At 45.0% G+C, this 27,388-nt stretch overlaps 1 protein-coding gene across 3 annotated transcripts; it reads left to right on the top strand.

Annotated features, from left to right (window-relative positions):
* Positions 1–641: 641 nt before the first annotated feature.
* RNPC3 (RNA binding region (RNP1, RRM) containing 3) lies at positions 642–26,244 on the top strand. 3 transcript variants are annotated; one of them, XR_010747366.1, is made up of 16 exons: positions 643–1,126; positions 3,266–3,313; positions 5,356–5,474; positions 6,307–6,390; positions 6,779–6,890; positions 8,112–8,180; positions 9,991–10,133; positions 12,320–12,448; positions 13,683–13,831; positions 16,739–16,900; positions 17,922–18,016; positions 18,121–18,179; positions 19,855–19,987; positions 20,686–20,757; positions 23,181–23,254; positions 24,259–26,244. XR_010747366.1 is itself a non-coding variant. In XM_066352649.1 (15 exons), the coding sequence occupies exons 1-14, from the start codon at positions 935–937 to the stop codon at positions 20,743–20,745; spliced, it is 1,554 nt and encodes a 517-aa protein (XP_066208746.1). In that variant the 5' UTR covers positions 642–934; the 3' UTR covers positions 20,746–20,757; positions 21,662–23,174. The 3 variants fall into 3 exon arrangements, 2 of the variants coding, with proteins under 2 accessions (XP_066208746.1, XP_066208745.1); XM_066352649.1 differs by lacking the exons at positions 23,181–23,254; positions 24,259–26,244 and adding an exon at positions 21,662–23,174 and having other exon boundaries at positions 642–1,126; XM_066352648.1 differs by lacking the exon at positions 24,259–26,244 and having other exon boundaries at positions 23,181–23,374.
* Positions 26,245–27,388: the final 1,144 nt, after the last annotated feature.

Below are 27,388 nucleotides of genomic sequence, written 5' to 3'. Positions count from 1 at the left end.
TGGGGTGCTCTCTGCTCTCTGCACCCAGAAACCCTGCAGAAGAGCGGCTCAGAGGGCACAGCTGGCACACTACCAGGGCCAGTACCGGCGCGGCCACTCCCTGGCCGCGGACCTTAACTGGAAGATGCAAGCGGTGCTACTCCTGGGGGTTGCCGTGCGGAGTGTGCGAAGGGTGTGTGTGTGCAGTATGTACACATGCACGCATATCATTTATGAGGCGCTCTCTCCCAAGTCGCCATCAGTTCTATGAAATGAACATTGGCCCTATGCACGATTCCAGAAAAAGTGTCCGTTCCGACACTTTGTTCCCGAAACAGTTCTCCTGCCCGCGTGGGCCTCAGTTGGAGGAAGAGCTTACTGTCGCTAGGCTTCACCGTCCCGACGGTCACCCCACCGCCCACATACACCAACCCTCCCGCCTCGGGCGGGCAGAGGAGCTTTGGGAACCCGCCAGGACCGGGAATCCAGCGAGCGCGGCGGACGGCGCAGGCGCAGGCGCGGCGCCCAGGCGCTTCCCGCCCGCACATGCGCAGCAGAGACTCCTTCTGCCCTTGGGCTTCCATCCTTCTTCTTTGGCTCCATTGAGGCCTTTCGTCTCTGTTACTAATTTGCCAACTTTTTTTTTTTTTTTTCGCCCTCAAGCCTTTCTCAGGTGCATTTCTGATTCTTATACCTTCAGCGGCTGCCTGGAATTTTAACCAGGTCACTTCCCAACCACTGCAGAACCTGGCCCTCCACTCCCAGAAAGTGGCCTCCCCAGAAGTGTCCCTCGTCCTAGGCCCCATCTCGCGGGAACGCGACCAACTCTCGCGGTACTCCCGTGTTAACCAGAATCCTTAGCGCGAGGCGGAAACAGCACCATTTAGCCGACCAGTTGGTGTATTTCTCCCCGGCTTCCCCGCTCGGCTTCCCGGTGGCCGGGTCGGCCAGGCGAATGGCGGCCCCGGAGCAGCCGCTGGGGATGCCGAGAGCCTGCCAGAGCTCTGCCGCGCTCTCTCCGCCGCGGGGCGACCGGACCCTGCTGGTGAGGCACCTGCCTGCCGAGCTGACCGCGGAGGAGAAGGAGGACTTGCTCAAGTACTTCGGGGCGCAGTCGGTGCGCGTCCTGTCGGACAAGGGGCGCCTGGTAAGGCCGGGAACCGGGGACGGCGCGCTCGCAGGGCCGGGGCGCGGATTGATGACAGCGGCGCGGACACAGGGACAGAACGGCGAAAGGGGGGAGCGCGGCTCAGTGTGTCCCCTTTTCCGACCCCGCCTGGGAATCCCGGAACTCCCCCGAATTGGGGGTGGCGGGCCTCTCAGACTCCCTGCTCTCAGACACGGGGAACAGAGGAGGACATTTTTAAACAAAAACCTCGCTTCCTTGATAAGCCAGTGTGAAGACAAGTCAGTTAAAAGAGGAGAAGCTGCAACTTTGAGTCAAGCAGATACAGAGTTTCTACTTTTGTATGTCTGAAGAGGGTGCCGATCGAATTGACTGCATTCAGAGAGCCCCGGCCGCTGTTGAGTTTCTGCAAGATGGCCTTGCGAGGGGCAGAAAGAACGTCAATGGTTCTCAAGTGTCCCCAGGCGATTTCTGATACGCAGCCAGGGTTGAGAATTACTGGGGGGGCGGGAGGGGCACACAAAAAAACGACCAGTTTTGAACCACATGTCACGTGCAGTAAGTCCTCAGAGGGGTTGATGGGTTCTGCAACTTGAAGCAAAACATATAAGGAATCCATTTTTTTTTTCTGTAAGTGATAAAACAATAGTTCCCGAGGCATCTCATCAATCTTAGAAGGAAAGAACTTTGAACGAAATGACGTTATTCGAGGACTTGCTGCATACCAGCGAATACAAGTATTCTTTGTGATTCAGTTTAAGTACACTTAATTAGGTCATCTTGGGTCAGATTAGACAAAATACAATATGTGATATAATTACTCAGGCAACTTTAAATGCTTTATTTAGTAAGCTTTGACAACAACTCTTGCTTAGCATAACTCATTGACTTTTGACTTCTGTTGCTTTTCTGGAGGTTTTAAAAATACAATTTATAGTATTTAAAAATAGGTTTCTCCCATTGAACTCTATTACAAAAAATGATTTTTTTTTTTGGTTGAATATTTTAAACTCTGCATTTGCCTGTATGGAGGAAAGTGTAAGATCTTTAGATGTGTTATAAAACGGGAGATATTTTGTATTTTGGATGGTGTAAGGGTGGTCCTTCGGTACAGTAGTAGTTTTTAAACTTCTGGTCTGTTGGATACTTTTGTGTAAAATGTGCTGTGTGCTGCCTACTTTTCTGTGGAAAGGGCTACAGAGTTTCTGTCTCAAGGAAGTCTGACCCAAAAAAGATTCAAAACCACTGTATGAAATTAGTAGTAAACAGTCAAAATGATCTAGAGCAGGGGTCGGGAAGCTTTTTGGCTGAGAGAGCCATGAACACCACATATTTAAAAATGTAATTCCATGAGAGCCATACAATGACCCATGTACGTTATGCATTATCCAATAAAAATTGGTGTTGTCCCGGAGGACAGCTGTGATTGGCTCCAGCCACCCGCAACCATGAACATGAGCGGTAGGAAATGAATGTATTGTAATATATGAGAATGTTTTATATATATATATATATATATATATATATTTTTTTTTTTTTTTTTTTTTTTTTTTTCCTGAAGCTGGAAACGGGGAGAGACAGTCAGACTCCCGCATGCGCCCGGCCGGGATCCACTTGGCAGGCCCACCAGGGGCGATGCTCTGCCCACCAGGGGGCGATGCTCTGCCCCTCCCGGGCGTAGCTCTGCCGTGACCAGAGCCACTCTAGCGCCTGGGGCAGAGGCCAAGGAGCCATCCCCAGCGCCCGGGCCATCTTTGCTCCAATGGAGCCTTGGCTGCGGGAGGGGAAGAGAGAGACAGAGGAAGGAGGGGGGGTGGAGAAGCAAATGGGCGCTTCTCCTGTGTGCCCTGGCCGGGAATCGAACCCAGGTCCCCCGCATGCCAGGCCGACGCTCTACCGCTGAGCCAACCGGCCAGGGCCTGTTTTATATTTTTAACATTATTATTTTTATTAAAGATTTATCTGCGAGCCAGATGCAGCCATCAAAAGAGCCACATCTGGCTCTTGAGCCTTAGGTTCCCGACCCCTGATCTAGAGTTTTCATTCTTTTCCAAGATTTATTTTAGTGTGTCAAATCACTATTAACTAGTAAAGTATTAGACATCCTTATGAAAAACTAAAATTATATTAGAAATAATTTGTATTTTAATTCTTTTTCAGAAACATACAGCTTTTGCTACTTTCCCTAGTGAAAAAGCAGCTATAAAGGTATGACTTTTTTTACTATTAAAATTATCAACAGTTTCCTATTATTCAATCTCGGTTCAGAAATAAAACATAATGTTAAACTATAATTTTAAAAGCCAAAGAATCTATACTTTAAGGTTTTGCCCCACGGCTACATTTGGTTTTGTCAGTTGGAAGATCTTAACCAAAGTTTGTATATTTGAAAGTAAGAATAGTAAATTAATTGGAAATCACATTAAAATTAAATTATAGCCTCACATGTAATTAAAAATGAATTCTAAAGGATGCTAAAGTTGATAACTATCTCTGTCACTGTTGCAAGGCAAGATGTTTTAACTCTTAAAGGGGAAATATATATAAATAAACAAACACATTAAATGTATGTATATGAATAAACATAACACACACATATCTTAAGTCCTAGGGGATCGTTTACAAAGGCAGTGACTGTTTATGTAGACCTCTAATGACTAGCTGGATACTGAGGAGAAAACGGAGCTGGGCCGTCCAGGTTCGGAGAACACAGAGTTAAGCTGTGGGGTGTGGACAGTTGCAAATGGAGCAATAGCTCTGGGTTGAAATGGAAACGGGACTTGCCAAGTAGGTTCAGTCTAAATTTGGGAAGCAGGGAGGGAAGGAGGAAGGGATTGAATTTTGTTTAGTAGCTGTTCTAAAGGCACTTGATACTTTGAAGCTGGCCAGTAATATGGTCTGGGCTGTGAACCATGTATGGTAGAGTTCACGTCATGCCTTGGATGTGGAAAAAGGTTAGAGGTAGGAAGACCAGATGGGAAGCCAAAATGAGAACTGTTATCCAGAAGAGTATCATTCTCGTGCCAAGGCACAAGAAAGGTTCTCAGTGAGTTAGAAGACGGAGGAAGAAGTAGGTATATCCTGAGTGGGGACTGAGTGTGTAGGTCTTCTCATCCTGTAGATGTAGAGACTGAAAGAGGGAACACGCTGAGGTGTCTGGACTGAGTGAATTGGGTTGTTACGTTAGCTGACACAGAGGGCAGAGCTCAGAGGGTATTTGCAAAGGTAGGTAATGAATTCACATGTCATCTGTTAACTATGAGGAGTCAGTGGACTACTTTTGTGGAAATACAGTATTTTAAAACAGTTAAAAATAAGGCTGTAGAGTTGGGGCAAGGTAAAAAATGGAGTTTCTTCAACCAGGTGAACGGATATGGTTTCCCAGAAGCAGATGAGCCAGCAAAGAAGACTGGCAGGAAGAAGTTAAAAAGCAAGTAGAACTAGGAAAGAAGTTATCATGGATGCAAAGAGAAGAGCCTTTTAAGAGGATACCATATGATGATACAAAATGAGAAATGAACACAGTATATTTCTGTGTCAAACAATAAAAAGACCCAAATTCTTATCAGAGAGGGAAGGGACATCTTAAATTATGTATCCGTACTCTGGACAGCTGTTGGAGAATGAGGTCAAATGAACATGTATTCTGAAGGAATGTAGCCCAGATTATACATGAATCAAGTTGTGAAACATTATATACAATGGTATGTGCGTTAGTTTATATGCATAGAAAAAACTTAGCAGGACTAGATAACAAGTTGTTAATAAATACCTTTGAGGGTGGGGTTATAAAAGATTTACATATAGGTATTCAGTTTATAGAAAATTTTTATTTCAAAGAACTTTCTTTAATATAGCATAAGACGTTATAAATAAAACATAGTAATGAAACCCCCATTTCTTTTAGGGTCAAGATTAACTTGGAGGAGAGCTAGTGTCTGGCAGATGTTTGTAGGAGAGAAGAAAGGGAAGGTAGGAGCAGTGATGGGACTTGCGGCTAATGTGCACCTTTCTCTGACTGATGGTTTCAAGAGAAAGGAGTCAACATGACAAGTGAAACACCCTGAACAAAGAGTTGGGTTACAGCAGATGGTAGTTTTGCTAGGTGGCAGCCGGAGGTTAGCAGTAGGTGAGAGCCCGCCGAGGAAGCGCAGCAGCGTCCACAGAGAACAGGTGTGGACGCAGGTGGTCTCGGACGCGTCGTGCTCGGGGCAGTTACCAGATGTTTTCCTCTTTTCTCCCCACTGAAGGCACTGACGAGACTCCACCAGCTGAAACTTTTAGGTCATACTTTAGTTGTTGAATTTGCAAAAGAACCAGATCAAGCTCATTCCCCATGTCCCTCTTCGGGCACCGAGAAAAAGAAAAGGTATGTCGATCAGTTTTCCGCACATTTCAAGTGATCTTGAATCAGTCATGTTGCTGTGGGATTGTTCTCAGTAGGAAGCCGTAAGAAATGGCACTTCTCTAATAGAATGTAGTACATTGAAACAGTATTTATTTTGGTTCCTCATGGTGCAGTAGTTTGTTTAAGATTAGGAATTAACATGAGGCGGGAGAGCCAGGCTGACAGCATTCAGCTGGAAGTGGCGGGGCGGTGCCCGGTCTGAAGTCCCTGCTGTTACGGGTGGAGGCGCCCTGGGCAGCCACGGCCTCGGAGACCAAGGCTGCCATGTGGTTCCCAGCTGGAACTCTGCGGTTATACAGCCGTTACAAATGTACTTTACACCAGTGGTTCTCAAAGAGTAGCCCCTGGGCCGGCTTGTCCTCCAGGATTCATTGGAATACCGATTCCTGGGTCCTACGCCAGTCCTATGAATTAGACATTGGACAGGGGGTGGATAAAGCCCCAGAGGTCTGAGTTTTACCAAGCCCTATAGGTGATTTTGATGCACATTAGAGAAATTTAAGAACAATTATTGAATACGATGTAAGCTTCAGTCAGTGAGATCTTATCTTCCTAGGGTTGCAGTGAAGAATTATGAAACTGGCGTGCCTTGTGTAAGGTCTGGAATAGAGAAGGTACTCAGTAGAGGCTGATTCTGTTTTCCTTCCTTTCATTGCTATTTGCTGAAATGCTTGAAAGTTCTCTTACAGAACCGTTTTCCTAATGCCATGTGTGAAAAGATGTGTTTTTTGTGTATGTAGTTTTTCACTCTTTCTCTTAAAGACGAGATCAACTTTGATTCTGTATGTCCTAGGTCTGAGGACCCTGTAGAAGATGACAAAGAAAGGAAAGAAGTCGAGTGTTTAACTATAGAAAATGGGATTGCGCCAAACCATGGGTTAGTGTTGTTGGTATCGTGTTGTTCTTTTAGTTCTGTTGCTCTGGTGGGTGTGGGTGTGGCAAATAAGGTTTTTTTAAAAGTTATATTCTTTCATGTATATTTTTAATCTACTGATTAAACACTTTGAGGTATAAGAGTGTGTCACTGAATTTGGTTCCATGAAAATGTTCAGAGCTATAAGGTAAGTCTGATTAGCATTATCTATTTTGCTTTAATGCAGTCAGAGGCAAGTTTCTTTTTAAAGTGCTTATTTGGATCTGGTAGGCACAGAGCCAATCTAGAGCACTGAAGTATTTGAACAAGTTTGTGTGGTATCAGATTACCTGAAACCATTATTGATACAAAGCTCAGTAAAACATGATCAGCATTTTCAATATTTTTCCAGGCTGACCTTTCCTCTAAACTCGTGCCTCAAGTATATGTACCCACCGCCGTCAAGCACGATCCTAGCAAACATAGTCAATGCCTTGGCCAGTGTGCCCAAGTTCTACGTGCAGGTAAGCAGAGGCCACCAGCCTTCCTCAGACTAACGCTCAGATACCTTGATGTGGTCATTTCCACGCCGATTCTCCTATTTCTTCGTACCTCATTAACTAGGCCAGTTCCAACTGTAGGGATGTTACAGTATGTTAAGGGTGTCCCGGCAGCTCAGGCTGCTGTATCTAAATGTATCTAAATGCCAGAGCAGGTGGTTGGTGAACCACAGTCAGTCACTTCCTGGTGTTGGAGTCTGGCTCTGGCGGGTGGAGGCAGGGCGCCAGCCAGGGGCTCCTGGCGGGGGGCTTCTCCGAGTGAGATGGCTGCTGTGTCCTCCCGGCCAGAAGAGGGCGAGAGAGTGCACAGGGGTCCCTTTCCTAAGGGCCACTATCCCATTCCTGGGGGTTCTATCATATGACCCACTTCCCAAAGCCACCCCCACCTCCTAATACCATCACATTGCGGTCAGGATTCAACATGTGAACTGGGGGACAGGGTACAAGCATTGGTTCCATTTCAGATGGTAATAAGCTGCTGCTCCATTCAAGTAAGGCTTCTGTAGCCATAGCATAGCAGACCCTTACGTTTAGTGTTGATACTAACAATCATAAGGTAACTTGGAAATACCATTTCTGGTCATTCTTTGTTACTAGTTTTCACCTTTAGGTAGAGATTCTCGGAGGAAAACACACAGTGGACCCCTTGGCAAATGTTTGAAGTACAGATGGTAATAGGATACTTTCTGAAGTACAGATATAGCTTATGTGCATCTTAACTTCTCTGTATTTCCTTATTTCACAGTAATCGAGGGAAAAAGAACATTTCAGGAGAGTTTAGATTTGAACAATGAGAATACCATTTGTAGACTTGAAGAACGCCTTAGGAAGGCTGGTCCTGGGTCAGGGCCGGGTTAGCCCCGCCCAGGGGTGACAGAGTTGTCAGCCTGCCTGGGGGTGACGGGGGGAGCCCTGCCCGGGGGTGATAGGGTTGTCAGCCCTGCCCAGGGGTGACAGAGTTGTCAGCCTGCCCGGGGGTGACGGGGGGAGCCCTGCCCGGGGGTGACAGAGTTATCAGCCCTGCCCGGGGGTGACAGAGTTGTCAGCCTGCCCCGGGGGTGACGGGGGAGCCCTGCGGCCTCCGCACTGTGTGAACCAGTAGCGCCGTTGCAGAGTTGGTTAGTGCAGGAAAAATGTGCGCTGAATCGTCCTTTATTAAGGGTTTTAAATGTTTATCTCTTGCAGGTGCTTCATCTTATGAATAAAATGAATTTGCCCACACCTTTTGGACCAATCACTGCACGACCTCCCATGGTAAGAAAGTCCTTAAGGTTTTAAAGATTCAGACTGTCTCCTCCAAGACGGGTTATGCGTGTGTGCCAGCGGCCCCGCGTGTGCAGAGGCTGAGGGAGGGACAGAGCTGGGGGACAGTGGTGACAGGTGGGGCACTGAGGGAGGGACAGAGCTGGGGGACAGCGGTGACAGGTGGGGCACTGAGGGAGGGACAGAGCTGGGGGGACAGCGGTGACAGGTGGGGCACTGAGGGAGGGACAGAGCTGGGGGGACAGTGGTGACAGGTGGGGCACTGAGGAAGGGACAGAGCTGGGGGGACAGCGGTGACAGGTGGGGCACTGAGGGAGGGACAGAGCTGGGGGGACAGTGGTGACAGGTGGGGCACTGAGGGAGGGACAGAGCTGGGGGGACAGTGGTGACAGGTGGGGCAGTGAGGGAGGGACAGAGCTGGGGGGACAGCGGTGACAGGTGGGGCACTGAGGGAGGGACAGAGCTGGGGGGACAGCGGTGACAGGTGGGGCACTGAGGGAGGGACAGAGCTGGGGGGACAGCGGTGACAGGTGGGGCACTGAGGGAGGGACAGAGCTGGGGGGACAGAGGTGACAGGTGGGGCACTGAGGGAGGGACAGAGCTGGGGGGACAGAGGTGACAGGTGGGGCACTGAGGGAGGGACAGAGCTGGGGTACAGTGGTGACAGGTGGGGCACTGAGGGAGGGACAGAGCTGGGGGGACAGCGGTGACAGGTGGGGCACTGAGGGAGGGACAGAGCTGGGGGGACAGCGGTGACAGGTGGGGCACTGAGGGAGGGACAGAGCTGGGGGACAGTGGTGACAGGTGGGGCACTGAGGGAGGGACAGCTGGGGGGACAGTGGTGACAGGTGGGGCACTGAGGAAGGGACAGAGCTGGGGGGACAGCGGTGACAGGTGGGGCACTGAGGGAGGGACAGAGCTGGGGGGACAGGTGACAGGTGGGGCACTGAGGGAGGGACAGGCTGCCCTCTCCGCCAGCGTGCAGGCCTTGGGTCCAGGACACGCCGTCCCGTAGAATTCCAGGGAACAAACTTGATCATCTACAGTCCCCATTGTTCCGTTCTGTCACGCCTAGAGCTGCACGGGCAGAAGAAAGACACTAAATATGTATTTAATTAGGATTTACTATACAAATTCATTAGGAATTTAGATAATGGGCTTTGTCTGCTCTTGAATAATTCTAGTTGTTTTGCTGTAGTTTTTTTGGGGGGGGTAGTAGCAATGAGAACGTATTTTGAGTTCTAACATTTAAATTAAAAATGCTGCTTTTTATTATGTGTTGTGGACGGGCTGCTGGTGCTGCCAGCTCCATGGTTTCTCTGTACGGCTGCCACCTCGGAGCCTGGCGCACTGCAGGGCACTGGGGAAGGCTGTGCCAGTCCACAGAGCAGACACGCGTCCTGGTCACCTGACACGGTGTGAGGTGTTCCTTGCCCGTGTCCAGTCCGTTCCAGAACGAGGGCAGAGTGCTCGGGGCTCTGCTGGGTCACTCAGGAGAGCTCCGTGTGCCCGCTGCGTGCACCCCAGGGTGGTGAGGGCGTTGCCATGCAGGCTGCAGAGAAAGGGGAAGAGGGTGTCTGTGTGCCCACCTGGCGCTGGCCAGACTCAGGGACGTGGGGAAATCTCGCTGCGGGGCAGATGGCAGCGGGTGCAGCCCGGGAAGGGGAAATAGTGTGCGCTCAGCTGCGCCCGGCAGGCGGTCCCCGAGCCCCTGAGAGAATACCGTGAGCAGAGAGTCGTGCGGCCGAGTGGAGCGCTGTCTGTCCTGGCATCACCCTGGTGGCCTCTGTCGTTTCTCCAGTACGAGGACTACATGCTGCTGCGCGCGCCTCTGCCGCCTGCGGCCCCGCGGCCCCCGGGGGAGCCCCCCCTGCCCGACGAGGACGAGGAGCTGTCTAGTGTGGAGTCCGAGTATGCAAGCAGCGACGAGGAAGACCGACAGAGGTCCAGGGTTCAAGTGCTGTTGGCTTAGATCCCGGGAAACGCAGACTGCTGGGGAAAGATTCTCTTGCTCGTCTTAATTTTACTATAATTCCTTTGTAATTTGGGGGCTTAGAACTGTTCATCTCCAGCCCGGCCACTCAGCATATAGTAGTTACAGATTAACACCTGAGACTGAAGGAAAAACTCCTGGATTATAAGTAATATTTCAGACTCATGATTATGGTATTATAAAGTACAGGTGGTGGCGCAGTGGATAGAGCGTTGGACTGGGATGCGGAGGACACAGGTTCGAGACCCTGACGTCGCCAGCTTGAGCGCAGGCTCATCTGGTTTGAGCAAAACTCACCAGCTTGAGCTCAAGGTAGCTGGCTTGAGCAAGGGGTCGCTCGGTCTGCTGTAGCCCCATGGTCAAGGCACATATGAGAAAGCAATTAATGAACAACTAAGGAACCGCAACAAAGAATTGATGCTTCTCATCTCTCTCCCTTCCTGTCTGTCTGTCCCTATCTGTTCCTCTCTCTCTCTGTCTGTCACACACATACAAAAAGTGGTCCTTATTATTTGTGGATTCTGTGTTTAGTTGCAGTGCTTTTATGGTCCTTTGGACATGGGCACGCGCAGAACGGTGACAGATTTGAGATGGACGAGCACACTCCTGGGTGAGGCAGCACAGGGACAGCCCCTCTGCCTCAGCTCCTGTTCTGTAGACGTGTCCTTCCCGAGTCTATTCAGTAGCACATTTCCCCCATTTTTGTGCTGTTGGGTGATTTTGCCACTAAAAATGGTCCCCAAGCTTAGTGTTGAAGTGCCGTCTAATGTTTCCAAGATTGAGAACCGTGGGCTCTGCCCTATGGAGAAAATCCGTGTGTCTGGAACCTGTGGGGGATCTGGGCTCCAGGGCTGGTGACCGAGCGCAGTGTGGACACCTTGGCGCCTGCTGAGTGCACGCGCCTCCGCGCCAGCACACCGTTTACTTGACAGAAACGGCAGCTTGACGCGGCCCCGGGCTGCCGTCTTGTTCCTGCTGGGAGTGCTGCCCTGGGTTACTGCCCTCTCAGATATAATGATAGTCAAGAGAACGATGTATGTAGACTGGCCAAAACGTTTGTTGGTTTGTTCATTATGTTTGCAGAGCTGTGAGACAGAGGCTTTGCGTGAACCCATCTCTGGTTCCATGCCTCTCTCTCATCTTCTGGAAATGTTTTAAAATAGTTTATTCAGCAAAAATTATTGATTACCAAGTATTAGCTTGCACTGTTGTAGACAGTGTAGTTTGGATGGGCAGTTTATGAATAGACTTGTTTGGTATAACTGGATTTATTCATAAAAGTTTTGGTTAACCTTGGTTATTTAAAGTAAAGGTTTATAGCACGTGTTTATTTTTCTTTGCTTCGGACAAAAGATTTAAAATTTATTTTAACCACAACCTTTCCCTCCTTTGTTTTGCTTTTAAATTGCACAAATGTTACTCTGGAGGGGCAGGGTGGTGAGAGGTTGGTTTTTGAGCCTCTGCTCTGGAAACCACCTGTCTGATTCTGTGGAAGACACAGAAATGCCGCGCTAAGAGCTGGTCTAAGTATTCCTCACAGTGCAGGGGAGCTGGGTGCAGGGTACCCGCAGTCACGCCTGGTTGTTACTGGGAAGATTGTGACTTCAGAGTACAGTATTGGAAAGCTGGGTTATCAAGTAAGTTACTAGGTTCTGTAATGATTTGCAACAATTATATACAAAATACTTTTAAATAAAAATACTTAAGTCAGTCCAGATTCTCTTTAATAATTGGAATATGAATCAAAATCATTTTAATCTTTGAAAGGCCTTTGAATAGCAGTCCAGAAAAGAGCAGTAGTTATACCGATTGTATTAGTGAATTCTGTTCATTTTTGTTGGCGTCTGGTCCAGCCATAGGGATGGAGGGGGACTAATAATTTGTATAATAAAAGTTCTCTTTAAAAGATAAATTAAGGAAATTCTCAGTTCCTTCAAAGTAAAATGAAAGTTGAGCAAGGAGATTTAGAACCTGTTCTCTGATCAAATGTTACATCTTAATTGATGGCTTAGAAATTACACTTACAGCATACAAGTTTTAACTTATAAACCCAAATACAACTTTAACTGAAAAGTGGCAAATAGTTATGCTTCCACATAATGAAATATTTTTTTGACTTTCTCTTCCCCCAATGTAGAATGGCCAAACTAATGGAACTAGCAAATCTTCAGCCCAAAAGACCAAAAACAGTAAAGCAGCAACGCCACGTGAGAAAAAAGCGAAAGATAAAGGATATGTTGACTGCGTCCGCGTCTGTCTCCCACAGGTAACCTGTTTCGGATCATGAAACAAGGGGTCTCTGTCCTTGTCTGCTTGCATAACTCCCGTCTTTAAAGGACAGTGATGGCAGAAAGTTTACTTATATATTTTAACAGCTTAATCAGATAAAATTACTATTCATTGCAATTTTCATTTAGTCAGATTTTTCTACAATGTGAATTTCCCTTGAACCTGTAAGTAACTTAATAGAGGAGTTTAAGATTATTTTTTCCATTTTTAAAGGAATGAGTCTTTAATCCTTCTTTTTTGATAGTTTCATGTAAGTTTGTTAACCTACCTGTGTATGTCTTGACACCGTGACCCCATGCATTTAATCTCTCTAGCAGCACTGAACGTTTAAAAATAAATACTGTGAACCAAATTAAATTTTCTAATAGCTACCCAAAAAGAATAAAAAGAAATGAAGTTAATTTTAATAATTTATTTTACCCATTATATAAAAAACATGATTCAGCATGTAATTAATATAAAAAGTTATTGATGGCCCTGGCAGGTAGCCAGAAAGCCTGGCCAGTGCACCAAGGTTGTGGGTTTGATCCCTGGTCAGGGCACATACAAGAAGCAACAATGAATGCATAAATCAGGGGAGCCACAAGTCAGTGTTTTGTTTTTCTTTTTGTTTGTCTCTCTCCCTGCCCTTCCTCTCTAAAATCAGTTAATAAAAAAATGTAGACAAAAAAAGTTATTGATGTGTGCTCGCTTCAGCAGCACATATACTAAAAAAGTGATTGATGTTTCACATTTTTTGGAAGGTACAAAGTCTGGTGTGTATTTATACTTACACCATATTTTAATTTGGACATCAAGTACTCATCAGCACCTCTGTTGGACAGCTTCATTATCTAGTATATAGAATACGCTGCATAAAAGTGTTTACATTAAATGTAGAATGAACTTTTTTTTCTGCATGTTGCTGAATATCCTTCAGCCCAGAATCAACAGCCCTCACGTACTGTCTCTGTCACTTACTGAGCGGCTTCATGCAGTTTCCTGACATTTATTCAATCTCCTTATCTAAACTAGGAACTTAATAATAATTACATTAAAACTTGTTAAGGTTTACTGAAGTATTAAATAGACATTTTACTTTATGTAATGCCTCTAGTGTTGAGGGCTTTATCACTGTTAGCTTTTTAAGTGCACAATAAACATGAAATACTATTTCCGTTGGGATTTCCTTTGCGGTTACAAAGTAACGCTGCGATTGTTATGAACCTTAGTTTACACCCGGTGCTGTCGCCTTCGGATGTATTCGATCAACCACAACCTGTAGGGAATAAAAAAATCGAATTCCATATATCTACCGACATGCCGGTGGCCTTTAAGAAAGATTTAGAAAAGGAACCTGATTGTGAAGAACAAAATCGTGGTAAGCTGAACTTTTTTTATAGAATTAAAACTGGTGTTTAACAATGAGAATGTCCCTGTTGACTTTGGACAGTAACGAACCCCAGGGTGAAGTTTAGCCCGCTTTTTACTTATGCTTACACATACCGTATTTCCCCATATATAAGATGCACCCTTTTTCAAAAAATTTGGGGTCTAAAAACTGGATGCGTCTTATAACAGTGGTTGTGACATTTCAAATGCCATAGATGGAACTGAGGACGAGGCAATCTATGAAGACAGTGATTCGTCATCAGACACAGATGAGGACAGGCTAATGGATGGGAGTTCTGACAGTGATGAGGAGTTGTATGGATTTTATGATGAATAAAATTCGAGTTCAATAACTTTATGTAATACATTTTTATTTTCAAATTTCGGACCCCAAAATTAAGATGCATCTTAAACATGGGAGCATCTTATACATGGGAAATATGGGTATAATAGGAGAATTTCTTGTGTTGACTTATTTTTTCATTGCTTGTTAAATGGGATGTTCAGTGGTCTTATTAGTAAAATTATATTACTGATTCAGAAATAGCTATGTAACTATCTTGTGAGTTGTAGATTTTATGTGAATCTTTTTTAAATCTAAAGAACATGGAAGATTGTCTACCAAGATACTATATTAATTTTAAAGATAATTGGTAAAATGTTTTTTCTTGCTTATTTTAGGCATTAATTTGGTAATATAATGACATTCCTTTGTTATTTTAATTTTGGAAGTAACACAGTCTTATGGAAAATTTAATCAAAGTGGGCATATAAAGTAAAATTTCTAAAAGTTAACACTTCAAACCCCCCTCTCCCTTATTAGAAATATCCACTATCCCCTGTTAGAAATAAACAGTGTTGGTACATAAATCTTTCCAGACCTTATTGTATAACGTGTAACACATTTCATTTTCTCTTCTTTCTATGAAAGGGCGTGGTGTTTTACATAGTGCTCATCAGTAATGACTTGAAGCATCGGGCATGGCGGGCCCTGGCCTGGGCCCTAGAGGGCAGGCTCCCCGTGGTCATGACCTGCTGCAGTTTAAAATCTAGTGGGAGTAGCTTATTATGTCAGAACTTAAAACATACATTTTACTTTTTTCTGGCTACATAATACAGTGGTACCTTGAGATATGAATTTAATTTGTTCTGTAACTGAGCTCGTAAGTCAGTCAACTCGTATAGCAAACTGCCGATACTGGACCCGTGCGCCAACGCGCCAACTAGCGGCAGCTTCCCGAATCATCACTCGTATCTCAGAATTTCACTCGGATCTCGAACAAAAGTATGGACCGAGTCGCAGCTCGTGTCTTAAAAAATTCATATGTTGGTCTGTTCATATCTCAGGGTACCACTGTACTCAGTACTGTATCACCTTTATTTACTTAGGCTCTGCTGTAGAGGTTTGGGTTGTTTCCACTTTCTTCATATTACAGAAACGCTGGACTAGACAGTTTTGTTCATCCAGCTGTGAGTACTGTGGACATAGGGCCGAGTTCTAGTGAGCACGCAGACGTAGTGAGCCGAGGAGCTGGAGCTGGTTCTAGTTCGTCTCAGGGAGAGAAGGCATTGCCCTTCCAGATGGCTCCTTCCTTTCAATATTTGTATTTTTTTCTTTCTGCGTGTTTTTCCTTCTAACCTCATAGCTAGTCACTCTTTGACACAGATTTTTACTCTTTTAAGCTTCATTTACCTAAGGGCCTAGAGGCCGGCGGAGGGAGACGGCCGCCCCATTCTGCGTCCTGGCAGGGTGACGCGGGAGCACCGTAGAGCAGCGTAGGTCACAGGTCTGCTCGTGCACGTCCTTAGTTTCTTCGTTTGGCTGTCGGCAGTATGACCAGAATTTTTCTAGTGAACGTTTAACCTTACCCTTCCTAACTCTCTCCCCCGTGCCAGTTTAGTTTTGGCTGAAGCTAAAATTCATGTTTTGTTCATAAATCCATTATACGTTGCTATCTAAAATACAAAATTTGCAATATTTTTGAATTTTCCTAGTTGAATATTTTGTTAGGTATGCATATAATTCTTTTTCCTTACTTCTTGTAGGACTAAGGATAGGATGGGCTAGTGTGTGTGTTTGTAGGTTTAATGGATTTATGTTAGTATATTCAAATAGGAGTGTCTTATTTTATGATGTTTATTCCGCATTCTGCTAATATGAATCTTTTAATCATCTTTGAGAAGGTTGATCGTTGTTTGACAGTATTCTGATGTAACTATGAAATTTTTATACCCATTGTAGAAATAATCTTGAATAACCACATCCATTTTCAAAATGTCTTTTATAATTATGTAATTTTTTAATGAATTGGAAATTTCTTTTTACACAAAAAACTTTTCTAGGTGGGTAGGCTAGACAAAATACTGATTCCTGACCACCAAACACATTGAGCTTCTCTATCTACCACCTAAACATTTCAGTGGAGACCGCCGACTGATTGTCATCTATATACAGGGTGGGGAGAAGTAGGTTTACAATTGTGAGTGACACTCTTTTGTGAAGTAAAGCTATCATAATAATCGTAACCTGCATGTCTTTCTCCATACCAACAACTGTTAACCTCCGTTTGCCCACCCGGTATGTTGAAAACGAATTCATGTTCTTTCCACTTTCCAAGGCCCCGAAATGGCACACAGAGCAGCCCTCTGGCTCTTAGCTGTGTGTGTGGCTGCTTTCATGTCACGGTGGCCGGGGGGAATGGTAACGACAGAAACCACACGGCCTGCAAACCGGAAACCCTCTGAGCCCCGCAGATACAGTTTCCCCTGTTCTGAAGTGCTGAGGAAAACACCAGGGTGCTTTCATGCCAAAGCGCCCTTAAAAATTACACACGGAAGACTAGGACTGTTTTGAAGGGAGGGATTTTCAACCGCTGCTGTTGATGTTAACGCTCAGATACGCCTGTGGCTGAAGCGGATGCCTCCAGCATGGGCTTCGGGAAGATCTTCCCCAAACCCAGCCTGAGCGTCGCAGAGGAGAGCAAAGAAGACTCTGATGAGATGCCATCGGAGTGCATTTCCAGGCGGGACCTGGAAAGGGGCAGGATTTCTAGAGAAGGTAATTTCGTGAAACTGGCACTCGCCATTTCCTGGTTCTTCGACCCCCCCCAGACAAAACAGCCTCTGCGTGTCGTCTGCCCGCAGACACCTCACACACTTCCCACGTCGCTCAGCTGACGTTCCACTCCCTGCCCTTCCTGCTCTGACGGGGCGTCCACAGTCAGGAAGCCCTCTCCCAGTACGTCTCCAGGTCATGTTGTTTGGAAAAAACCTCCGTTTTCATTCCTAAACATCGTACACGAGTCGCTGGGGCCTGAATTCTGGAGATCGGAATCCCAGTGGGTAGACCATCCCAGTACTGTGTCTGAGATTCATGCAGAGCAGTTGTTCAAAACATACTTTTAATTCTTTGGTGATTGGAAGTCTGCATGTTAGAATTTTATATTAGGATTTTATATCCTAGCATGATTGTTTTACTTCCAAAGGATTATTCCTATTTTTGTACATTTTAGAAAAAGAGGTTTTAGATTGACGTGACGCTTTATAATTTTTCCCATAAGAATTGGAAACAGGCTTCTGATAGGGTTTTTTGCATAGAACGTCTCCGTGTCGGGAACATTACTGACTCCCAGTGGGAGTGCGGTACAGGGTGCGGGAGCTGCTGTTTGTCCTAATACTTGCTTGCTCTGTCTGAGGAAGTACCTATCCTCACACTGGAGGTGCTGGCGTCTGCAGGTTTGGGAAACTGGGTAGAGGCAAAACAGTCACACCAGCAATTGATTAATTTGGTCCAATCTTTTTATAAAGTAACTCATCTTAACAGAGCTTTAATAGATCTTTTAATGGATAAATTTTAGTTATTTTAGATGCCTGAAAATTTTAAACTTTATTTCGTATTATCAATTCAGATTTTTAATGAGTATTTTAATCTTATTAGTAACACTGTTACCAATTTTTATGGTTTTAGCATTTCCATAATTCTTATTTTGTCTCTTTAACAGTTATATGTGAATGTTATAGTTCTTTTTAATTGATAAAAAATATCTTAATTTTATATCCTTGTTTTGTTTTTAAATAAGAAATGGAAACACTTTCGGTTTTCAGAAGTTATGAACCTGGTGATCCAAACTGTAGAATTTATGTAAAGAATTTAGCTAGACATGTTCAAGAAAAGGTAGGTTGAAATTTATAAATAAATTTTATTATTTTACTTTTGTTTTTGCTGGACTTTTTTATTTATTTATATATTTATTTATTTTTATCTCATTGAAATTCTAGGACCTTAAATATATTTTTGGAAGATACGTTGATTTTTCATCAGAAACACAACGGATAATGTAAGTCATATTTTCAGATTTTAATTTTTAATATGTTATAAATTAACCCTCATTTATCCTGACATGTTTCTATTAGAGATAAACAGGAGTCAGTGAACTTCTTTGTAAATGGGCAGATAGTAAAAATTGAATATTTAAATTTATCGCAGGCCATATGGCATCTGCTGGAACAACTCAGTTCTGCTTTTGCAGCAGGAAAGCAGCTATAAGCAAGACATAAATGAATATTCAGAGCTGAGTCGAGTGACACTCTGCTCTTAGACGCAGGCCCCGCCCAGTGCCATCTCGCGTGGAGGCTCCAACCGCGGCTGCGCGGAGCCCCTGCGAGCTAGGTCCGTCCCCTGTCTCCCCGTCCACTTCCGGAGATGGTTTTCATGGTGGACGGGGGCCCAGGAGTTTGTGTTTCTAAGAAGTTCATGGATGGTGCGCAGGCTGCTGTTTCAAAGATGATACTTTGGCAACTAGGATTAATCACTCATCCAGCAGTACGTAGCAAGCAGGCGAGATTCTTTAGCTGCTTGCCCTGCCAGTGACTTCTCATCGGGCTGCAGTAAGCGCAGCTCCCAGCCTTGTGAGAGCAGAGAGGGACGTGGTTTGTAAATGACGTAAAAGCATTGTTTAATGCTTTGTATGCTCTGCCCGTCCTGTAGACGATCTAAACAGCAAGCAATACTTTAGTTACAAATTACAGTCTGATTTTTCTAAGGAATTTTGAATATAGTTTTGTCTCAGAAGTGTTGAGAAATAGTACAGTACGGGATAGTAGAGCACTGCGCCCGGAGTAAGCAATCTGGGTGTCTCTGTCTAACCTGCTCCCTGAGAGGCCCCGAGGAGTCACCCTCTGTAGGCACCGCCTGGGCAGCACTGGTGTGACGGGGTGGCTCGGAATGGCTCTTCCTGCGCTGCTGAGATTCTGGGCTCTCCTGTGGGGCTCGTCAGCCCTTGGGGGCGTTTTGTGACTTGAGTAGACAGTATTGGCTTGGCTGCTTAAAGATTTTTAAAAATAGAGATAGAAATAAAAACTTGCACTTGCTTTTATAGTTGCTAGTAATACAATTTTAAATAGCATAAATACTTCAAAACTGCTTTAGAAAAGATAGATATAAGCACATCCTCTACTAACTACAGGGGGTCCTTGGGTTAATGACACAGTTCCATTCTTACGACAGTGATATAACCTGAATTTCGGTGCAAGTCGAAACACACCGTCGCCTAGCCTAACACAAACGGAAGGCTTGGGCTTTGAACAGTCCAGATGGTATAGGTGAGAGAACCAGGCCGCCAGCCCCGCACAGGCCGCGTTACTGCATATCCTTCCGCGGCCGCAAACTAGTTCACCCCATAGTCCGTAAGTACGACACTAATGGCTAAGACGGAACACCCAGGCCTCAGGTTTTTTTTAAGTTTTTATGGGAGTGAACATCATAAACTTGAAATGTCGTATGTTGAGACTGTCATAACCCAAAGACCCCTTGAACTTATAGAATCAATTTTAGAACAAAATGCACTTCTAGAGCATGAGTAATGTGCTAATAAGATTGTCTAGTTTTTACTCTGAAATAGCAAAATTGAACTCATTCAACACATTTCCATTCGTTTCATCAGAATTGTTTGAATCAAAACCTCTCTCTCTCTCTCTCTCTCTCTCTCTCTCTCTCTCTCGCTTGACGTCCAGGTTCGACATCCGCCTGATGAAGGAGGGCCGCATGAAAGGGCAGGCCTTCATTGGACTGCCCGACGAGAAGGCGGCCGCCAGGGCCTTAAAGGAAGCCAACGGCTACGTCCTGTTCGGAAAACCGATGGTGGTTGTATCCTTAAACCAGTCTGTTCCAAAGACTTGTTTCTAGAGGGCGTAGTTGAAGTCACTCTATTACCCTTAGAACACTCAGTAACTGACATTCTGAATTGAGATACTCTCTTATAAATATACTTAGCTGAGTCAGATGAATGTTATTAGATTTTTATTGGGAATACAGGAACCTCAGCAACATGAGGTGATTATAGTTTAGCCAACTGCACACATTTCTCTTGTACAACTCAAAAGTATGTATTCAGGCTAAGCCCGAGACTACAGTGCCCATAAAATACATTCGGAGTCATTAAAGGAAGATATGGTTCATTTTAGTTTTATTTTAATATTTTATTGTATTTTAATTCATATTTGTATTTTAAGGTTTTAATAACCAAAATATATCAATTGATTAACCATCCTGCTTTTAGTATTTAATGCCGTTTGCAAACTAGAGACCCGTGGGTTAGATGAAGGAGCAAAGGTCTAGGTATCAGAGATACTGACTGGAGAGAAAAGGTAAATTGTTTGCTTTTCCCCCAAAATCACGGACAGCATGTAGATAACAAGTATTTGAGAAAGTCAGAGAGTAGAAAAATAAATATAAAAGAGAAATTCAAAAACTGTATTCCCATCCTAAGTTAGAGAGTTCTTGATAATCATTTAGGAAAGATTACTTTCATGTTTGTGAAGGAAACCTTAATTGTTAAATATTAGCAATTTGCTCGATCTGCTAGACCAAAGCAAGATTCTAAAGAAGGAAAAAGAAAGTATTAAAACTTGGTAAAGGTAAGTGTGGATATGAATAATAAAAGGAGAAGAGTTTTTTGAGATAAAATTAAGAAACAAGAAGAGCCTGACAGGGTAGTGACCCAAGTATTTCCTGTAGTTTTAAAGGGTCAGTCACATTCATCCGTCCATTCATCCATCCATCTCTGTCTGTTCATGCAGTTATTAAACTTCTAAATTGTAACTACAGAATAAAGCCCATTTGTATGTCCAGGTTAGGTTTGTAGCATGAATTTCTAAGGGGCAAGTGTCAGATTGCTAGGCTTCCTCCCCTCGCCCACCTGGAATTCCTGACTTTAGTCAGGGTAGGGTGGGCAGTGGGGTGGGGGGGAGGGGGGAGGGTGGGACAACCAGCCTTTCGTTTCCTGTGACTGGGTGTGTCGTCCAACCCATAAGTCCGTCCCCCTTGGTGACCTGAGAACGGGCATTACTGACTACTAACTGCACACTGCAGAGAAACATAGACATGTATTTTGTGAGTGAAATCTTACATCTTTTAAATATGTCATTTTAATGAAGACTTGAGTAGTTTTATTATTAAAATGGTAGAATTAAGCATTGCCAACTTTCAAGTTTGTGTTAACATCGATTTAAGAAAAATAAGTGGAAATGTATTCTTTTTGTGTTTTATTTAAAATCATGCAGCTTTTTATACTGGAAGACTGTGAAGTAAATGGGTCAAAATTGCTGGTGTTAAACTGAAAAAATGATACAACTTAGAGAAAATTTTGCTCATGGTTTATTTCTTTTATGAGGTATCTTGACTATTTGAATTTTGTTTTAAGGTATCTATCTATATTGCTGTAGTGAGAAGTCCTACAAATACCTTAGTGGAACAGTTAAAAATAAACCATTTTCAGTGTGTGTTTTTTTAAAAAAACATTCATTTGTAAATTTACTGTAGAAAATAAGGAAAAGTTAAACGGCGGTCTGTGCCTCCTCAGAAGCATTCCTGCGTAAATACCGCAAATACCGCTCTAATGCTGCCACCCTGTATCCTTTCCGTATCCTTTTGGGGCAGTCCTGCTGCTTTCGTTCTCTTGAGAAGTGTTCCGTCCCTTCGCCCACTGGCCCAGACGAAGCGACACTTTTGGCAGTGTAGAAAGTATTTCTAAATAGCAGTGTTGATCGAACAAACCCTTGATGGGTTTTTTAGATTCGTTGCTCAGTGTTCTGTGCTGCCCGTTAGGTTACATAAATCTTGCAGGAAAGTTAGTGAATCAGGTCAGTTTATTTCCTTGTAAAATGTATGCATCTACTTTACTGCCGAATTTAGTCTTATTTCTTCATTTGAATATCTTCTAGGCTGAATTCAGAAACACATGTTTTCTGTTTTATGACATCTGGTTTAGACATTCTGTATAATGTGTTGTAAATTTGGTTGGGGAAAGGATTTTTTTTTCTTTTAAGAAGTACAGATATTGAAAAGTGGAACTGGATTCCTGTGTACATCCCAAATAAGTGTAGCAGACTTCACGTCTGAGGTGTTGTTATTGAAATCTCCTTTGAGATAGCGAGTAGAAGGAGCTTTTCCCCCTTTATTTTTCCAAACCAAACCAAACCAAACCGAAGGAGGAAGAAACGAGTAGCAGGTGGAGGACAGAGTTGGCTCAGGGTAGCACATTAAGGGACACAGCAGCGCTGCTGGGTATCGAAGACAGTGCTGTCCACCCTGCTTCGCGGCAGAAGCACCCGGACGGGTTCGCAGTCTTGGCTGCCCACTGCAGTGACTGGGGAAGCTTTTAAAAATACTCATGAAAAAAGACAAAACAAAAAGATGTACTAAAAAGCTACTGATGCCAGGGTTTTGATCTGTCAGTCTGGTGTGCAACAGAGATCCTGGGATTTGTCAAACCTCCCCAAGTTTAGACTCTGACATGCAGCCACGGTTGAGAATCACTGAGGAAGGACTTGTAGACATAAAGATTCCTGAACTCTATCCTAGAAATAATAAATCGGAATTTCTGAATAGGGGATGAAGACTCTGATTTGAAAAGTTTCCCTTGGTGTAGTTACAGGGACTGACCAGTTTGGATACTCTGGGAGATTAACATGGTCAGGTGCACACTACCAACCTAGCCATCCAGCCCGTTCTAACAGGAAAACTAGGTGGGTCGGGGTCTCACCGTTTCCTTCTGGCAAATCCTGCTGTTAGTAGAACTGTGGAAATAATTCAGAAGTCCGTTAGTAATCACAGTCACCCTAAGAGTACAAAAAATTTATAGATATTAAGATTGCTTGTTTTTTTAGTAGGGGCCGTTAAATGTTTTATTTTTTAATGTTATAAATCTTGCTGTGTAAGCCGTTTTTTAGACAAAACTTTGTACTGACATGATTCACTAATTTTCTAAATATAAATCTTTTAGCTATTTTTAAACTAAGCTCTTTTATCATAATTTTTAATAACTTTTATGGCATTTTAGGTTCCTTTGGAATTCCATATCTTTCTCGTGTTTTCCATCTTTGAGAAGAAATTAACCACGTGGACTATGGAACTGTGCGTAACAGCTTTTAAAGTGTATTTAAAAATTAAATTTATATGCACTTAAATCAGTTTAGCTATTATGTGTATTTTAATCAGCTTCATGTATAATAAATTATTTTCTTTCCAATAAAATAGTATCCTTATTTTTTTTTAACATTTTTACACAGCTAGGAAAGCATAATTTGATAGTTATATAACTTTATTAAGGTAATTTTACAGTACTACACTGAAATTTTATTTTAATATCATAAATAATACCTTTTTTAAATTCTTACTTGAATACCAATGCATTTCCAAGTTTTTCTTTAATAGTTGTCTTATTTCTCGTCATTCTTTTAGGAGTTGTTTGGTTTGTCTGACTGAGTTTTGTAGGGTTTTATTTGTTTGTTTTATTTTTTAAGTAGTAGTAGGGGGATTGTTCCCGGTTTGGGGATTTGTGCATTCTCTCCCCCTGTTAGAGACGGTTCTGGCTGTCCGTCAGAGGCCGCTTTCACACACAGGACTCCACACGCAGCCCAGACCCTGGGGTTGGTCCCAGAGCACCCCGTACAGCCAGTCACCCCCATCTGCTCAGTTTCCCAGGGCACCGGAGTTCTGTTTATACTATACTGTCGTCTGTTAAATTGTAGTCGCATTAGGTCGGATAAAACTGTACATGCTTTCATTTAAAATTACTTCTTGGTAAAAGTGCCACTGTCATTTGAGCCCACCGCGAGCCAGTTTCCCGTTGGTGGCGGTCGTACCTGACGCTCACGGCGCTGACCGCGCGGGCGGTGGTGCTGGCCGCTGATTGAAACAGCACACAGTGAGTTCTGGCGTCCGTGGACGCTTCCTTTCCTGCTCGGTTTCTTCGTGGCACGTGAGGTCGGACAGCAGTGTTGTCCACGGTAGAACGAGAGATGTTCCTCTCAATCCCTGCTGCTGCTTTTGTCACCTGAGTGGTCACATTCCAAGCCTTCTGTTGTCTTCCCCGGAAGTAGATCCCATCTCAGGAAATGATCGTTGCTTATCCGTAGGAAGCAGCTCCTCGTCCGTGAACAGTGAGATCGTGAAGTTCTAGTGATTCACTCCGGCTCCAGGCTGCACGTCTGGCCCTGGTTCTCGTGCTGTCCCTCTGCATCCGCAGCCGCTGCCGCCCCTCGAGCCTTGAATCTGTGAACCCATCCATGAGCGTCGGGGTCAGCTCTGAGACTCCTGTTAACGTTGCTGTTCTCACTTTTTATGAGGCACAAGCTGTCCTCAGTGGCATCTAGAGTGGTGACCCCGTCTCAGAAGGCTTGCACTGGATTAGGCCCCGATCCGCCCGCGGAATCGCTGTCCACGGCAGCGACGGCTTCCGGGAGTGGATTTCTGAAGTAGTCAGAACTCCTCCCTGGTCCCTGGGCTTCAGGGCGGGCGCTGTGTCAGCAGGCACGGAGACAGCACTCATCTTACCCGTCTCCATCCCAGCTCTGGGACCAGTGCGTTATTGAGCAGGAATATTTTGAAAGAAATCTTTGTTTTCTGAGCAGTGGGTCTGACCAGTGGGCTTAAAATACTCAGCAGCCCCTGTTGTAAACAGACGTGCAGTCACCGGGCTCTGTCTGTCCATGCTCGGAGCGCAGGCAGAGGGGATGCAGCCTGGTGCTAAGGGTTCTTGGAATGGAAAATGAACAAGGGCTTCAACGTCCATTCACCTGCCGCACTGGCCCCCGAGAGTCAGCCTGTCCTTTGACCTTGGAAGCCAGGCACTGACCTCTCCTTTCCAGCTGGGAAAGTTCTAGAAGGCATCTTCCCACCTGGCCGTGTCATCTACACGGACACCCGCTGTGGGGTGTGGCCTCCCTGTCTCACGGCTCAGCCTGGCCTTCGGGGTCACTCGCTGCCGCTCCTGCCGCAGCACTGGCGGCTTCACGGTGCCGTTCTGTTGTGGGGACGGTTTCTGCCCTGGGCCGCCGGCACCGACCGCCCGGCCTCCGCTAGCCCCGGGCGTCTCTCCTGCCGCCCCCGCTTCTCTGTGTTCATAGGATTGGAGAGAGCCGGGGCCGTGCTCTGGCTCAGGCTTTGGGGTGAGGGAACGCTGGGGCTGGTTCTAAAGCGTTCTCCCTCTTCTCAGCAAGAGGCCATTTCTCTTTCTTCTCCTTCATGTGTTCACTGGAGAACACTTCTGACTTCCTTTAAGAGCTCCTCTGCATTCACAGCCTGGCTGTCTGGTGCGAGAGGCCTAGCTTTTGCCCAGTCTTGGCTTTGACATGCCTTCCTCACTAGACTTAATGGTTTCTAGCTTTGATTGTAAGTGAGATGTGCGACTCTTCCTTGTGCTTGAACACTTGGGGGCCACTGTAGGGTGTTAACTGGCCTGGTCCCAACACTGCTGTGTCTCAGGGAGCAGGGGAGCCCGAGGCAAGGACAGCCCGGGACTGGCCGGTCGGTGGGGCGGTCAAGCAGAGCAGGCACAGCACTGCGTAATGTAAAAACCTGCCTCCCGTCAGTGACACGGACAGTCTGTGCCACCCTGCAGGGTAAATCATCAAACAAGGGCAGTAGCATTCAAGTTGCTGTTTTAGATGATTTGGAAACTATTTACCTTGCAAATGAGATGCCTTCAAAATCAATGTCAAGAGATAGTAAGGCTTTCAGAGGAAGTAAGGGGGAAAGACTCATACCTAATACACACCTGAAATTCAGGAGGCAAGTAAGTGCTTAGATGTAGGAAGTATGTGATTTTTCCTCGCCTATAAGAAAACACTTCCCTTTGTGAGTAATGGAGATTTTCATAAACTTCGGCTGTAAGTTAGTAAGACCCTTTGTTTCAATTTCCTTAACTGATGCATATATACAAAATAGCGACCTGTTCTTGTTAGGGTCGTTCATTAGACACGAGAGCTGACCAGTGTGCCAGGCACGTGGGGGACGGAGCTGGCGGTTCTTGCAGGAAGAGAGCGCCTACCCCAGAGTGTACGCTACCAACACTGCTGAGACCAGCTGTGCGGCAGGGGCAGCGCCCACATGAAGGGCAGCAGGGACTCGGCAACACAGAGACGGTGTCGGGACAGACCCTGTGCCCCGCCAGCAAGCCCAGCCGCAGTTCCTGGGGAAAAGCCAGGAGGTCAACAAGACTAGAACAGCTGTGATTAATATGCAAACATCTAAAGGGCATGACAGCTAGCAAAAATGTCTATCAATTAGAAGTGAGAAGAAGGGTGTCTGACAACACAAGAAGACACTGTACTTCTTTAAATTCGGACATGTAGTAGCCCCAGTATACCACTTACATAGAAGTTACTCCACCAGGATCTTGGAGGATTCAAGAAGAAAATGAGGAACAGGTTCATCTGCCCTATGAGACTTAGCGGAGCGGAGGAGATGGGGACGTGATGTGATGTGTGTTGTGTGGAGACACTGACGGGCGCACCGGGGCGTGGAGTGCTGCACGCTGTGTGTTGTGTGTGGAGACACTGATGGGCGCACCGGGGCGTGGAGTGCTGCACGCTGTGTGTTGTGTGTGGAGACACTGACGGGCGCACCGGGGCGAGGGGGCGGGACGAGCTGGTGTGGAACGCTGCACGCTGTGTGTTTCTTTAAAGGACACTAGAAGAATAGTTTGGCAAAATGTTCACATCCCTTAAATCTGGGTCTTGGGAGTCTTTTTTTTTAAATTACATTTTTCTGTATAACAAATATTATATATTACAACTAAAATGAAAATAAAACAGAATACAGTAGTGGAATACCTCTAAACCAGTTTTTCAGCTATTTTTTTATCATCCCTCCCAAAAGAGCATTTTTAAATAAGACTTTTTTAATCTACACAAAATTTTAAAATCACAATATATTATATCTGTTTTTAAGCTGTGTGTATCTGTCCCGAGGATATGAGTACAATTTTTCTTCCTCCGCTAGCCTGAGAGCTAAAACCAGTGGCAAACCACTGGGAAGACACGTGACCCTGTACAAGGGACATTGGCAAGTCACATGGTGTGTTCTCTGGCCTAGCCGAATCCAAGTAGCGAGCAGGAAAGGGAGAATTTAAAAACTTTCAAATTCCTAGATACTAACCATTTAAAAATAACATATACATCAAAATAGACTTCTTAATGGAAATTAGAAAATAAATAAATTTTGATGAAGATGAACATACAGGCCCTGGCCGGATGGCTCAGTCGT

Source organism: Saccopteryx leptura, chromosome 11, assembly GCF_036850995.1.
Source record: "Saccopteryx leptura isolate mSacLep1 chromosome 11, mSacLep1_pri_phased_curated, whole genome shotgun sequence".
Classification (NCBI taxonomy): Eukaryota; Metazoa; Chordata; class Mammalia; order Chiroptera; family Emballonuridae; genus Saccopteryx; species Saccopteryx leptura.
Note: the sequence above shows the minus strand (reverse complement) of the source record. Positions and strands in the feature narration are given on the sequence as shown.